We start from the raw sequence: 13,968 nt of genomic DNA, 5'->3' as shown, positions 1-13,968 counted from the left end.
AGTAAGACTACAACAAGCTATTACATTTTGACTAAAATATGTTGAACATGGAATTACCTTCACTTTTAGTTGTACTTTTAACACATTTTAAGTGCACTACTTTTTGTAAGTCATCACGAGTCGCCTATTGGATACTATAGAGAAAAATATGTACGATTTATACTTTAGAATCTTCCACCTCTCCATGCTCCTGACTACAGAGCTTATTGGTTTTTGCTTCATTTGTGATCCTATTCTTCATGGCTTACGTAGATGAGAGAATCCAATTTGGGAGAAATTCAGAAGACAGAAATGAAGCAACATAGGAATGCAAGATAAAGCCCATCAAAAAGTTAAGTGAACCACAGAAATTCTGAATTAGTAGTAGCCCCTCAGGAAAGCTCTTGGAGTTCGCTCAATATTCAGACACCCATTGAAATTCTGATGTGTTGGCCGGTTGAAAAAATAAGATGTACCAAAAGAGAGAGAACAGTTATGGCAATATCATAATTGATGGTCTATCACCCTCTTGAATTGTGTGTTCAGTTCTGTCACCTTATCTAACTAGAAAGCCCATGCAACGACGATGATAAAGAGAATCCAGAGACTTTTCAAAAGAATTAGAAATATATGAGAAGTTTTATGGAAGTAGTCAGGACCTCCTATTAAACATGTACGTTAAAGATCTGAATGACGATCCAGAGTCCTGGAACATTCTATTTAGTTACTGGAATAATCATCAAGATAGATATCTTTTGGACAAGTTCTAAAAGGTGATGGTGTTGAAAGGCTGTTCTGACATTGCTGAGGTAGATGTGTGTATGAGTTAACATGTTGATGAATGAACTTCTAAACTTTCAGTCCAAGAGAGCCATAGTAGGAGACAGCTAACATAGAGAACAACAAGAAGTCCTGTATTACCTTATAGACTAACAGATATTTTGGAGCATAAGCTTCAGCAGATGAAGGGTTTTGCCCATGAAATCTTATGCTCCAAAATATATGTTGTTACTTTATAAGGTGCCACAGGACTTCTTGTTGTTTTGAAGATAAAGACTAAAATGGCTACCTCTCCTATACTTATATAGGGAAGATATGGAAAGAATAAAGAACGTTAACAACTTACAGGACCAGTCAGTATTCAACCTGCATCTCACACATGGGTATGTAGTTTGAAGAATCACTTAAAGACAGAATTTCAAGTTTATTTAACATGGAGTTTATGCAGCATGATGCAACCATTCTTTTATTACATAATGTGCAAATATTTATGCATATTATTCCTGTTTTTTCCATCACTGATATTGAAGATAAATAATTTGCATTACCCTGGTAGAATATGGTAGAGAGAAACTAAAGTTAGATCTAATCACAAAATTCACGCCAAACTTAAGGAAGAAATCTTGGTTCTATTTAAGCCAACAAAACAAAAATGTAGATTTTTAAAAAGATCAGCTTATACAACTCTATCTTGCTTGACAAAAACAGTGGTTCTAATAACAGTTCCTTTATTGCATAAAAAAAAAAATCTCATTAAAACCCATTAAAACCTGGTAGAAGATGATTCAAGTCTTCCAAATCTTTACTGAAAAAAGAAAGAGCACGAGAGATCACGTGGATGCAGGAGACGAGGGAGGAAATTAATTTTAAGAAGTGCCAGTCTGACTGTTTCTGATGTGCTTATCCATCTAAATTGTTTGACTGTTACAAGAAAAATGTTAAATTTGATTAGTTTTGATTTATTAGAAAATGTTCGTTCTCACATATTTATCTTATTTGGGCCTATATAAAAAGGCAAAAAATGTCATGAGGTAAAATCCTCTGCACAAGTGCCTCTTGCTTGTTTAGGTTTTGCTCGTAACTGGATCAATCCAGTTTTATCAAAAAGTATTCAAAATTCAAACATACTAATTTGGAAATGGAATATAGAGGGTAAGTAAATATCCTAGCATATCATCCTCAAGGTAAGACTGTCCGTTTCCACCACTAGTTCCTTTTTCTACTTCGATAAAAATATTCTATTACAATTATCTGAACAACAGAGCTGGACATATCTCTCTATTTTGTGTTCTGAAAGAACAAAAAGTGGGAGTAGTTTTCCACTATGAAACATGAATAGATCTTTGGGACTATGCAGTTTCTGGATTTTGACATCATCCTTTCAGGTCACATTTAGCTAAGTCCTCAAACAAAATAGACTAAAATATTGTATTTGGTCAAAGACACTTTTCCACATCTACTGAAAATGAGGAACAGGATTTTGGTTTTGCTGAAGTGGTGTAGAAAAATCCAGGCATTTCCTTGCAATAAATCTTGATATGGACTTTACCAGTTGTGGGAGTAATGTATTTAGATAAAAGATTAGTATTTTAAATGAGACAATTCATACTTTTGGACAAAGACGCAGTACATCTATGGCAGCGGTTGGCAACTCTTCTGAGGCAGAGTGCCAAAATTTGACCTTTGGACCTCTACGTATGGTCCAAGTGCTCGTAAGGTCACTAACAGTCCTACTTCCAAAAAGTTTAATTAATAAATATAGTAGAGCTTTACCATTTAGGCGGCAGCTAGCAGCATTAGCTGGTCTTCTGTTAATCTTTGAGCAAGCTGCCAGCTGCATGGGGGTAGAGGAATGGGGCTGATCTCCCACTTAACGTGCCAATGAAAATTGACTTGTGAGCCACTCTTGGCACCCACGGTAGGGTTTCCTGACCACTGCTCTATGGGTTGAGCCCAAAGCAATGAGAGTAGCCTGAGGAGAGAAGGTGAGAAATTTTGCTTCCCCACCTATCCTATCGTCACGGTGGTCAAACAGTGGAATAAATCGCCAAGGGAGGTGGCTGAATCTCCATCACTGGAGATATTTAAGAACAGGTTAGACAGATGTCTGTCAGCGATGGCTTAGACAGTACTTGGTCCTGCTATTAGGGCAGGGGGCTGGACTCAATGGCCTCTCGAGGTCCCTTCCAGTCCTAGTATTCCATGAGTGATTCTATCCGCTCTAGGCAGCAGAGGGGCATGTCTTTCAGAAACTCATAAGTGTTTGAAGAGTACCTGCATGAGGATTATCTTTCCATTTCCTCTAAATGAAGCTACATCTTCCTATGAAAAGGAGGAGGGCAGGGTTTACTGCACTGGTCCAGACATTAGGGTAGAGCTGCTGATAGTGACTGAAGCAGAAAGCAGGTATCTGAAGCAAATAAATGAATTTTAAGGGCAAAGGGGGTGTGTGAAAATTCCACTGCAAGTCTCTCTCTACCTTTTGTGGGAGGTTTGGGATGAATATAGATCAAGATCTTGAGGAAAGTTCTTGTTACTGCAATAAGGTCACTCAGTGACAACAGTGTGGCTTGCACTTTGAATGCTATCTTCACAAGAAAAGCTACACATACCCTGTTTAAAACAAAACAAAAACACAACAAAACCTAAAATAAAAGATTTAGATAAAGTGAATCTGTTAACAGCTACAATGTGAATCAGCTATGTAACCCCAGAGGGTAGTTCAGCGTCCCCAACTTTAAGGAAATCTGCTTGGATACTTCAATTATATGAAAGCATTATTAGCACAGGGTTTTGTGCATGTTTTCACTGAGGCCTGGCTAAAACTAAACTTTACAGATCATACTTTTGTATGTTAAGATATTGGGGGATGAGGGTGGAGCTGCTGGAGAAAAAAGAAATTGAGTTTTTTCACTAAGTCTTACAACTCAAGAACAGCTTCTAAGGATGTTTATTTCAGGCTTTCTAAACCACATTGGACCTTCAACTAATCAGGAGACATTTCAGGCTGAAGGAGGAGATTTTTAAAATAAATAAATAAAATACTATTAAATGAGAGAAGCTCAAAATCTGACGTAAAAACAAACAAACAAACAAACAAGAAATTACTTTCAGTATTAATTGTATGGAGAGAGAAGTGGCTTCACAGTTATCAACTAGTTAAAGGATTTCTAGCCAGGGTTATAAACACCACTGTTCTGGAGATACCTTGAATAGGGCAATGGAAAAATGGGCAGAGTATTTTTAAACTGATAGCCTTGTAAACCTACACTACTTGGCATATATACATATGCACCAAAGTTCTTGCTTGTTTTGCAAAGGATCATCTGTTACGGATGTGTCTCAAAAGAAGAGCTAAGAGAGCTCCTTTTCCGGGTGGCATAATGATAAAAATAGAAGACAGCTGGAAAATTGTACAGAAGTTGTTTTCTGGAGTAAGGTCTATTTCTATCTGCGTCAGTACTCTTTGCCCAGAGCCTTAGAAATAAGCTGTTTTCTTACTAAATTTGTTGAGAGAATCAAGCTGGTATGCATTTGTTTTGTAAACCAGGGACTATATGGCCACGAAATATGTTAAGCTCTTGGACAAGAATTAATCACAGCAGGTAAGAATTAGTCATGTTTTAATGTCAATGAATGTTACTAATCTCATGAAGTTTAACTACTGTCATATCATTTGTTTTCAAAACTGGTGTGATGCCTCATCAAAAGTAGGCAACATGTGAAGAGCTATGATGTGCTCTCACACAGCTCAACTTGTAGAAGTAGACTAACATTTATAAAAATTAGTAAGGTTCTAGATTTATTCAGGGAATTAAAAATATACTGGTCCCAGTCTTGGGATTTGCTCTGATATACTCAATTACATATCAGTACCAGAAGGACAAGGCCAGGCACCACTGACAAAATTTTAAAATCAGATATTTTACAAGTAGTGTTTAATACCACCAAAAAGATGGAAATCTCTTTTCCCATATGACATATAGTAACTGTTTCATGAAACCTGACACAAAAACCCACATTACAGTAAACTGTTTTATATCCATCACTCTCAAATAACCAGCATTTTAACATAAGTAACTTTCAGTTACATTTTCCATAAGTACAGTATAGTCAAAGTAAATACAAATAAACACAGCAAATACAGCATAAGTTTACAGTGTACAATACTACTGCTGTTGGTAAATAAAGTACCCTGCATACATTTTTGTTTGCTTCCTAATATTTCATCTTGTTTTCCTTTAGTGCTATGTATTGTTAGGGATACCTCTCTACTATCCAGAATATTTGAATATCGGCAACCTCCCAGTCCCAGGGCTGAAACATATGAAAGAGTTTACTGTATTTTGATTACATCATTTAGTTTTTCCTAACCCCCATTTCAGATCTGATATGATTGCAGGGGCATTATTTGAAATGTACTAAAAGCTAGAGGTCAGACTTCAACTTTCAGAAGGCATAAAGCCTCAGTTTCTCACGTCTAAAAGTTACTAGCGGCAAAACACCGAACTGGAATTGAAGTGTGTTCTGTGAAAGCAAGAGTGTATTTAAAAAAATAATAAGACAAAAGATTTTGAAGATTCCTCACATACTCTGACTTAGTAAAGCTTACTAGGTCACCAAAGCATTTCTTGCCACAGTTTTATACCGATGATCCAAAAGGAAAAAGATGCTGATCTTTGCAATTATGACACATCAAAGCACTGATTATGCTTGTTTGTTTATAGCATAGTTTCCAACCAGGATAGAATCCTGAAAATGGTACGAAAATGGTACAGGCAGAAGTTTTCATATGACACCCAAGCATAGCAAGTATTGGAATATGTATTTTAATAAAAACTAAAAATAAGACAACTGAAATTTGAATTTCCTGGAAATTAAACAAAACACACCCCTCCTTCATTTCAGAAGACTGATTGATAGGTTACTGTTTTCTGAGATTACTGCTGTACTGGACTCTGACTTGGACATTCTTGGAAGGAGTGCATGTTTTAAAATTTACTCTGGGGCAACTAACAGCACTTTTTCCTCATGCTTTTTAAAAAGAGAGTACCTGGGCGCTGAGCTTAGGGCACTCTTGATTCTTCTCCCCTTGTTTCTGTCCTACTGCAACAGCATAGGTGGTAAACAGAGTCCAGAGATGCAGGGCTTGCATACAGGCTGCCAACAAAAACCAAGCAAACCTCTTTAAGAAATGGTCTGCTACATTATCTGATTTTTGAATTTTTTTTGCTATATATGCATAAGGCATGGAGACAGTGTATATTTAGATCAATTTGAAATTACCCGTATTTTAAAATATGCCAATGCACATTTTCTGTATTCCTCTCCATAAAAGAAGTTAATTAAAAAAAAAACCTAGATAATTTTTATTGCCTTAATTCTGCTTTGAAGTTTAAACCAGACACTGTTTAAAAATGTATTAAAGTTGTCAGATTAAATAAGTATAAGTAACACAGTTCATAATACAGGCTTACAAATGCAGGCAGTGCCATTTTTGTTTACATAAACTGCACACACTTACCGGAGAGGTTTGCCGGAGCAGCTGAAGGAGTGAAAGAAAATTCTTCTTGCTTGGGAAACACTAATATAGCAGCACAAGGTGCAGTTGAGGGCGTTTCCAAATACAGCCTGACTAATCCCTGTGCAAAAACCCAGGGTCCTGTGACGCACATCAGCAATGCACAGCACTTTGTTATGCTCAGCGATACAGCTTACAGACGATCAGCTGGTGCACCAACAACAGAACCTCTGACCTTCACTGAAAGAACAGCTTTGATGGACGCAGCAGGCAAATTTGGATCTCTGTAACAGAGGAAGGCACTTCTTGTTTTGCAGAGCAAAGACACCCTGTTTCTCCGATATATTTCCAGCTTTTCCTATCCTATCTATTAAAACTGCCCTAGGACTTGCTGTCACGAACAGCTATGAATTCCTCACATTTCATTAACATGTAGAGGAAACAAAATTACATACAGTACATACCTATTCATACAGTCATTACTTATCCATGCATAATGAAGCAGGAAGTAAAGGAGGCTTGTTTGTCAGCATTTGGGAGGTGGATGGCCTCAATTAACATGCTTTAAGCAATTCTATTATTAGGAGCATTGCCAAACTGGATAAAGAAAAAGTAAGAATGTGGAGGTAGGGATGAAAATGGAACTGAACTTATTTTCTTATTGTTAAGTAGTGGTTTTCAACCCTTTTTTCCCCCCATTTGAAGACCCCTAAAAAATTTCAAATGGAGGCGTGAACCTATTTGGAAGTCTAAGAGATAATCTGTGGACCCTCAGAGGTCCACAGGCTGAAAAGCACTGCTACAAAAGATTTTTTCCTGGCTTCATTTCCAGACTTTACACACTTCAGAAAAATGAATCCATGTGACATTTAACGTTCACGAAAGGTTCCATTGTGACAGCACCAATGCAAGCATCCCTACTGCCCCACCATACCTGCATATCCTTAGGTTTTTGATGGCTCTTTCAGACCCTCAGAACTGGTCCCCAACACATCAGGGCAGTTGATGGTACAGCCATGGGCCCTACAAACGCAATGTTAGAAGGTGCTATAATCATCATAATGGAAGAGAAAATGGCCACGGCCAGGAAGGTTGCAAAAATAAAAATTCTAAAGTCTCATCTATTGCCAGATTTTATTAAGAATAAGGCCTTATTTTCTGCATTTTAAAAATTATGGATGTACATTTTTCAAATCGTAGCATGAACTTGTGTACTTTGTATGGCAGCATTCCAAACTCAGGTCAACAGGAGCTCCGTTAGTAAGCTTCTCACTTTGTGGTTCATTTACCATTGTGGGCTATATTCAATACTACCTGTGTAGCCCTGATGTTACAAAGGCTGAAGTTCTGTGCTAACTGGGTCACAGCTCAAGAACCACTGTTCTAACTAATTCAAAGGGAATACCGCAGGACAGGCAAAGGCTCCTTTTTTGTGCCCACAGTTTTCTGCCTCTGAGAATACTAACCACTTAAGGTCCTTGTTATGTGGATGTCTATCCACTGGGAAACTGAATGAAATGGAAAATTTGTTTCACGTAGCTTATGGCAGGCAGGACATTTGTTCCATGCTACATTCAAAGCATAATGCATCCCTTCCAAAGGCTACACAGTATGATTTAGAAAGTTAATTTCCATAAATGTTCACAAACTTATAGCTTTTGCAGAGCACGTTAACATTTGAGAGAGGGAGTGTTAACACACTTTTGGTTTATAAATTGTAAAAATATGTTTCAACTGAAGCATAGTATACACAATATTTTGACGAAGTCTGAGATATGTTATATAAAAACAACTTAGAAGCCAATCCACAGCAGACATAAGGATTTATATTTTAAATATACTCATGAAAATTGTGAAAAGTTGGCCACTATACGTGACTGTGTATTAACGTAAGGCCTTTGCTCAAAATATGTTTAGTTCATCAAAAATGAGCCAAGATTACCTAAGTCTGTGTCATCTTTAAGGTATGTTAAAGCTCAATGGTATGGATTGAAACAGAACTCATGGGATGTCATCATCAGTATGCTGGAATCAGGAATTGCAAACAATGGAAAAATGATGGGGTACCAGTACCACATAATGGTGCTTGGGTATTACTTTGAGGGGGAAAGATAAAGCTTAGGGCCCCAAGAATTTGAGGAAAGAATGCTAGCTTACTCCCTTAAAATATTGGTGGATTTTAAAGTGAGCTGAAAAATCTGGCTGAGTTATGACAGAAGGGAAATGTTAAAATAAGCGGTTTTCTATAATGTACACTTAATGTACATTAAATACTAAGATAGGAAGACATAAAACCAGCATCACATTCATACATTTAAAATGAAAAAGCTATTGTCATACAAGCAACACATTAAAAATAAGTAAGAGTGCCCAATCTTAAATCTCTGTGTTCACATTATGAGAGTGGAATTAACTAGAAATGGAAGACCTACATTACTGTTAAAAATGGCCTCCTTAAAAAAAAAGTTGCCAAACGTGTGCACCATTTTGACAGAAGGCAAATTAAATAAAGCATCTTAAACAAACAGAAGGTAACAATAGAGTAGCACAATTATTGATTACAGATCAGATCCTGACTCTGCTGACTGCAACAGGACCAAAATTTAGCCTTCAAACTTCTGTGCAGAGACAAAATTAAAATTATCTGTTTTTAATGAGATATGAACAAGGCCCAGCATGACCTCTGTATAATCTTTACTTTCACAGTACTGAAGGTCATTTTAAAATAACTTAAGCACCACAGAGGGAAGGTTAATTATTTCAGCAGATAGCCAGAAAGGGGAGGATAAAATAGAAACTGAGTACTGTAGCAATACAGATTTTTCTGGAAACAATTTCTGTACAAAATACTCTCACAGAAGTAGTCAGAAATGTTCGGCTTTTGCAATTAATGTTTAAAATCAATTACAGGCAGTGTTGGCCTTCATCAAGACAACAGTGGGGTTGCTACATTTATTTTCTTTGCAGCCTGAAGCAAAGGCAGTCTGATTTCCCTCATCCCTTTCCCTCTTCAACATCAGGCATTCTGTCCACCTTTTGGAGTGTGCGCGCGCACACACACACACACACACACACACACACACGCGATATATAGAACAATCATTTTTGTTTTATATATTTATTGTAAATTGAAGTGAATCACTGTTCTGTGTAAGAATTATTTTTCTGTTGGTTATAATCAACTTATGGCCTTCTGTTCAGTTTGTGTGGTATTTTGGGATTACTGCATTCTGTTTTTGTACTCTGTTTCCACTTACTAGCTGCACATTGTGTTATTTTTTTTTCCTGGTGGATGCTACTGTAATTAGACGATTTTGAGTACCTCCGTATACATATTAGCTAAGTTCACATTTCTTAAAACAATAAAATATCATTTCTTGCTTTCTGTCAGAGAATTTTTAGTATGTTGGGAAATTAGATTTGTTTTCTGATTATATATTTCTATAAACAAACATTTTTCTGTGCATATATTTTTCGAGAATTTCATAAGAAATAGCTATTAGCAAGCAGATGAACTTCAGATGCTAAGAAACTGCTTAAATTATAAATTTTTAGAGAAACAAGAGTGCCAGCTCAACCTTACTTGTCTCATACCAATTCAAGCAGGAGAGAGACATACAAAACAAATCTATAAGAAGCCAATCTAAAACCACATTGTCCCTTCAACTTTAATGGATAAAAGAGAAGGAATGGATATACAGTTCGATAGGGTTTCAGTTGACAATTTTCTAAGGGAAAAAAGCCTTGAGATTTGGGGTTAACTGGTGGTAATATAGAGCTGCTAAGGGGCGGGGTGCGGTTCTGGATCCAAAAACCATTAATTTTTCTACAAGAAACTTGGAGTTTGGAATAAACTTTATGCTTGTCACATTTGTGGATGATCTGAAGTTGAAAGACACCAATGATAGGATAAAATATAGCATAACCTTTAGAAAAATATGATGAAATCAGCAGATTGCAATTCAGAGAAATATGAATTGACTCAAAAGGAATGATCAGATCCAAAATATTGATGGAGGATATTGAAGAAGGTCCTCACAACTTAAACAAGCAAGACAAAATGTGCTCTAGTCACTTATTTTTATATCTCATTTAGACTAAAGGATTCAATCTGGGACTCCAAATGAAGAGAGAGATACAAGAGAGGCATATTTCAAAAGGAAACACCAATAGTAAGATCTAATAAAACAAATCCTAAAAGGTGAAAAAGACTAAATGAAAATCAGGAAAGTCTGGATAGAACAGTTCAAAAAGAAGAAAGAATTCAAATAGAGAAGACAGGTATTTTCATTAGTCAGTAAAATCATAACATAATGAAAAGATTAAAAAGGTACAGCAAGAAAATTTTAAATTACATATTCAGAAGATGTATATATGTTATCAAACCACTAAAGAAAGCAAAACAAACTATCACTGGAGGTGAGGAATCGCATGTAAAATTTTATACACAATTTTGAAAATCTCATGAAGGATAATAAAAATCCATCTCCATATGATTCAGGAAAATAATTAGGCAACTCATTAGTTGTCCTTTCCGACTTAAATGACTGCACAATCACAAATAAATTAGAGAAGATGTAAACATAAAAAGGCTATTTCCATTGCAGTTGATTTGACATTAAAATTTTGGCCCAGAATGTTGTATATAACATGTTCCTTTTCCAATACAAATTTTGATTCATTTGGAATCCCCAAGAACTATAAATGTCAAAGCACTACTGTAAAACAGCTGATAAAAGCAGCTGTGAAATCTTATAGTCAGTCAAAAGTTACATACAAGTATTCAAGATAAATTATGTACTTTTAGTGCCTTTTACAGTATCTGGACTTAAGAGTCAGTTGCATATGTGCATACACAGCAGAGTCCTCTTAACTGCCATGGCTAAGTGTCTGGCTCCAATCAAAATAGACTTCCAAATATATAGTGATTTTTTTTCAAATTCTTAAATCACTGCAGGAAATTAACAGACTAAAAACGGGTTTTCTAGTTCATTGTTTCTCTGTCAAGAACAGTTTCTCAATAAGCTACTTAAGTGATGCCACACATTAGTACTGGAAATAGGTGTGCTACCCCACACCAACCCTTGAATTTGTAATAACAAATACCTGGTTTCATCAGCAATACCCCAAAAATAAAAATTGTTCAGTGCCTCTGCTCACAGACAGATATGCGTCCTGATTCAGCAAGGTAATAAAGCCTAATAAAGCCTATGCCTTCTTTTTGAAGGAAGTAGCTCACTGATGTCAATTGATCTACACCTATGCTTGAAGTATTTCACTAAATTGCAGCTGATAATGAACCTCCGTTAAGGCCACAGAGGTGAGCCAAATTACACTGTGCTTGAAAGTAAGTCTTGGTTTCACAAAAAAACCTAATGAAACCAACAATGAAACTAGAACAAACGTTATTAACCAGTAACTGTAGTTACAACGGATACAGCCCAAGTGTCAGTTCAAAACCTTCTAGAACACAATAACTGTTCTGTTGTGATTCCATAGACAGATGCACGTTAGCACCTGAGGGTACAAAAAGGGACTACATAGCATTAGCCTCACTCATTTCCTTCCAATTATCTAGAGCTTGGAGTAGAGGCTCTGTAAAAGCAGGGATGGATCTATATGGGAAATCTACTTTGAAGAACTACAGTTTTTGGGACATTTCATTCTCCTTTGGGCACTGCCAGCAGACAGCCCCACTCTTGGCAGACTTGCAGTAGCCACAAAAGAAATAAAGATGAAAAACTACTTTTACTGTAGGACTGCTCTTCTGAACTGATCATTACACTTTAATTACCAAGTCAAAAGAATAACATTGTGTGAACTGAGCTTCAGTTAAGTTTGTATGCAAAATTTTAACCCTCTACAACCCTTCCTCAGCAAGTTATAAGGCCTTAACCCTCTAATGAGCTCCACATGGGTGGGCTCTGAACAAAACCCAGTTTCTTCAGGAGCTGGAGTTTGCAATCTCAACAACAGGTGTGAGCTCATAGTGCAAGGCTCCACAATCATAAGGGTGAAAGTAGTGTGGATATTTCCACAGGACTGAAAGTTGGCATTCTATTCTTAGGCCTGTCATTGACGAGCCAATCTGGACATATCACTTCGTATCTGTACCTCACTTTCCCTCTCATCTGAAAAACAGGGTGATCATACATGCTACCTTGGATGCAAGAAACTGCCTAGATCCCACTACGTCATTGGGCTTCTGCCTTCTTTCTTATTTTACTCCTAGAGCTAATTCCCTTGGTGATAAGGTTTGATTTTTCTAAAAAATAAATAAATCAATCTAGTTTTGGTTTTAGTTATAAAGAGTTTAAAGAACGTTAAATGTATCTAGCCTCCACTCATACTTTCCCTCTAAACTCCATTCTTCACTGCTCCCGTTTGCAAGGCTCATCCGGTCACTTCAGAGTGGGCTTTAAAAGCCCTGGCCTTCCTGAATAACCCTGTCCCCCTAGATTACTCCCTAACATTCAGGATCTCTGCTGTTTCCATCCTTTCCTGACTAGTAGTGAACAGCTTCCTTTAATGCTGGTATGGTAAGGGAGCAGCAGTGCTAGAGAGACCTGCTCAGTTCTGACCTTTGATTAGAGAACACCAGGTCTTTCAAGGAGACGGGATTTTATAGCCAAGGAACTCCCTCCCACATGTCCAACCAAAACCATGCAAAAAAACTGTACTGGAGGTAAATTTACATTTATGGTTGTGACATGGCACAAATATGAAAAACCTAAGGAGCATGGAAATGACCACTGGAAGTTAAGGTATTAAGTTATGCAAATATTCTATTTCCCTTCTAGATCATATATTTAATTGTACGAAATGTGAAAATTCACTTTGCACAATACAAAAATGTAATCCTGATCCAGACTTATAATCCTTTTGAGCCTATACAGTTCCCACTTGTGTATGGTACTTGTCACAATAAAAAAAATGTCAAATCAGTGGACCACACGTTGAAAGAGTCTAATACACCTCCAGCACAAGACTTGATTGAATGAAATTGAGATGACCCAGGTTCTGCACAGATATGGTTGCTGCTGATTCTCTTATCTACCAGGAAGAAAAAAGAAAAAAAATCTGCTTAAAAATCACTAGAAGTCTAGGAGTGCTGTATCTAGATCAAATAAACTCTGACCCTTGAAAAGCAGAGCTGAAAGACCCAATTTAGAACTAAATCCCCAGTCCAAAGTTTAATCCACAATGTAGTCCTAGGTATCAAGCTACACGCTAAATTCTTGTTTAGGAATGTAATGGTGTCAACATGTCACTGATAACGGTAACTACTAAGGCAACCAAATTCGTTCGTTTCTTATCTTTCAAGATCCCTTAAAGTATGTCTCCTTAAAATCAGCTAATCCAGCAACACCAAGGGTGAATGTCACCCTTCACATGCTGACTCCAAGGGAAAAGCTGTATCTGGATGTAGGATAGCAATGAAATGTATCCCATCCACTTTCAACTGCTTCATGGGTGTTCCTAGTTACTCAATTCATGAAAGTAAGAATAAGCCTGTATTCCAATGGTTAGAGCACCCACCTGGTGAGAATGAAATGCTGAGTCAAATCCCTCTGAACACACCCACTGCAGCCAATGATTCAGAACTAAACTAGAACTTGCTTTGGTATCATGGAATGTGTGGACAGCGGTTTTTGTATTGAAATTGTGCCTCTTCTCCTCCTCCTCCT

At 37.0% G+C, this 13,968-nt stretch overlaps 1 protein-coding gene across 9 annotated transcripts in view; it reads right to left on the bottom strand.

The window, feature by feature from the left end:
• Positions 1–13,968, bottom strand: part of NT5C3A (5'-nucleotidase, cytosolic IIIA) — a 35,911-nt gene that overhangs the window by 14,030 nt on the left and 7,913 nt on the right. For 2 of the 9 annotated variants that reach the window (XM_074988132.1, XM_074988131.1), the window contains exons 2-4: positions 7,215–7,303; positions 6,284–6,564; positions 5,813–5,919 (exon numbers count right to left, since the gene is read on the bottom strand). The exons of 2 other annotated variants lie outside the window; for them this stretch is intronic. In XM_074988132.1, the coding sequence (XP_074844233.1) occupies positions 5,813–5,919; positions 6,284–6,434 (258 nt within the window). In that variant the 5' untranslated portion in view covers positions 6,435–6,564; positions 7,215–7,303. Of the gene's footprint in view, positions 1–5,812; positions 5,920–6,283; positions 6,565–7,214; positions 7,304–13,968 lie in introns of those variants that run through there. 5 more of the 9 variants (XM_074988137.1, XM_074988139.1, XM_074988134.1 and 2 more) reach the window with 4 other exon arrangements.

This window comes from Carettochelys insculpta, chromosome 2, assembly GCF_033958435.1.
Source record: "Carettochelys insculpta isolate YL-2023 chromosome 2, ASM3395843v1, whole genome shotgun sequence".
Taxonomy (NCBI): Eukaryota; Metazoa; Chordata; order Testudines; family Carettochelyidae; genus Carettochelys; species Carettochelys insculpta.
This window is presented reverse-complemented; position numbering and strand designations above follow the sequence as displayed.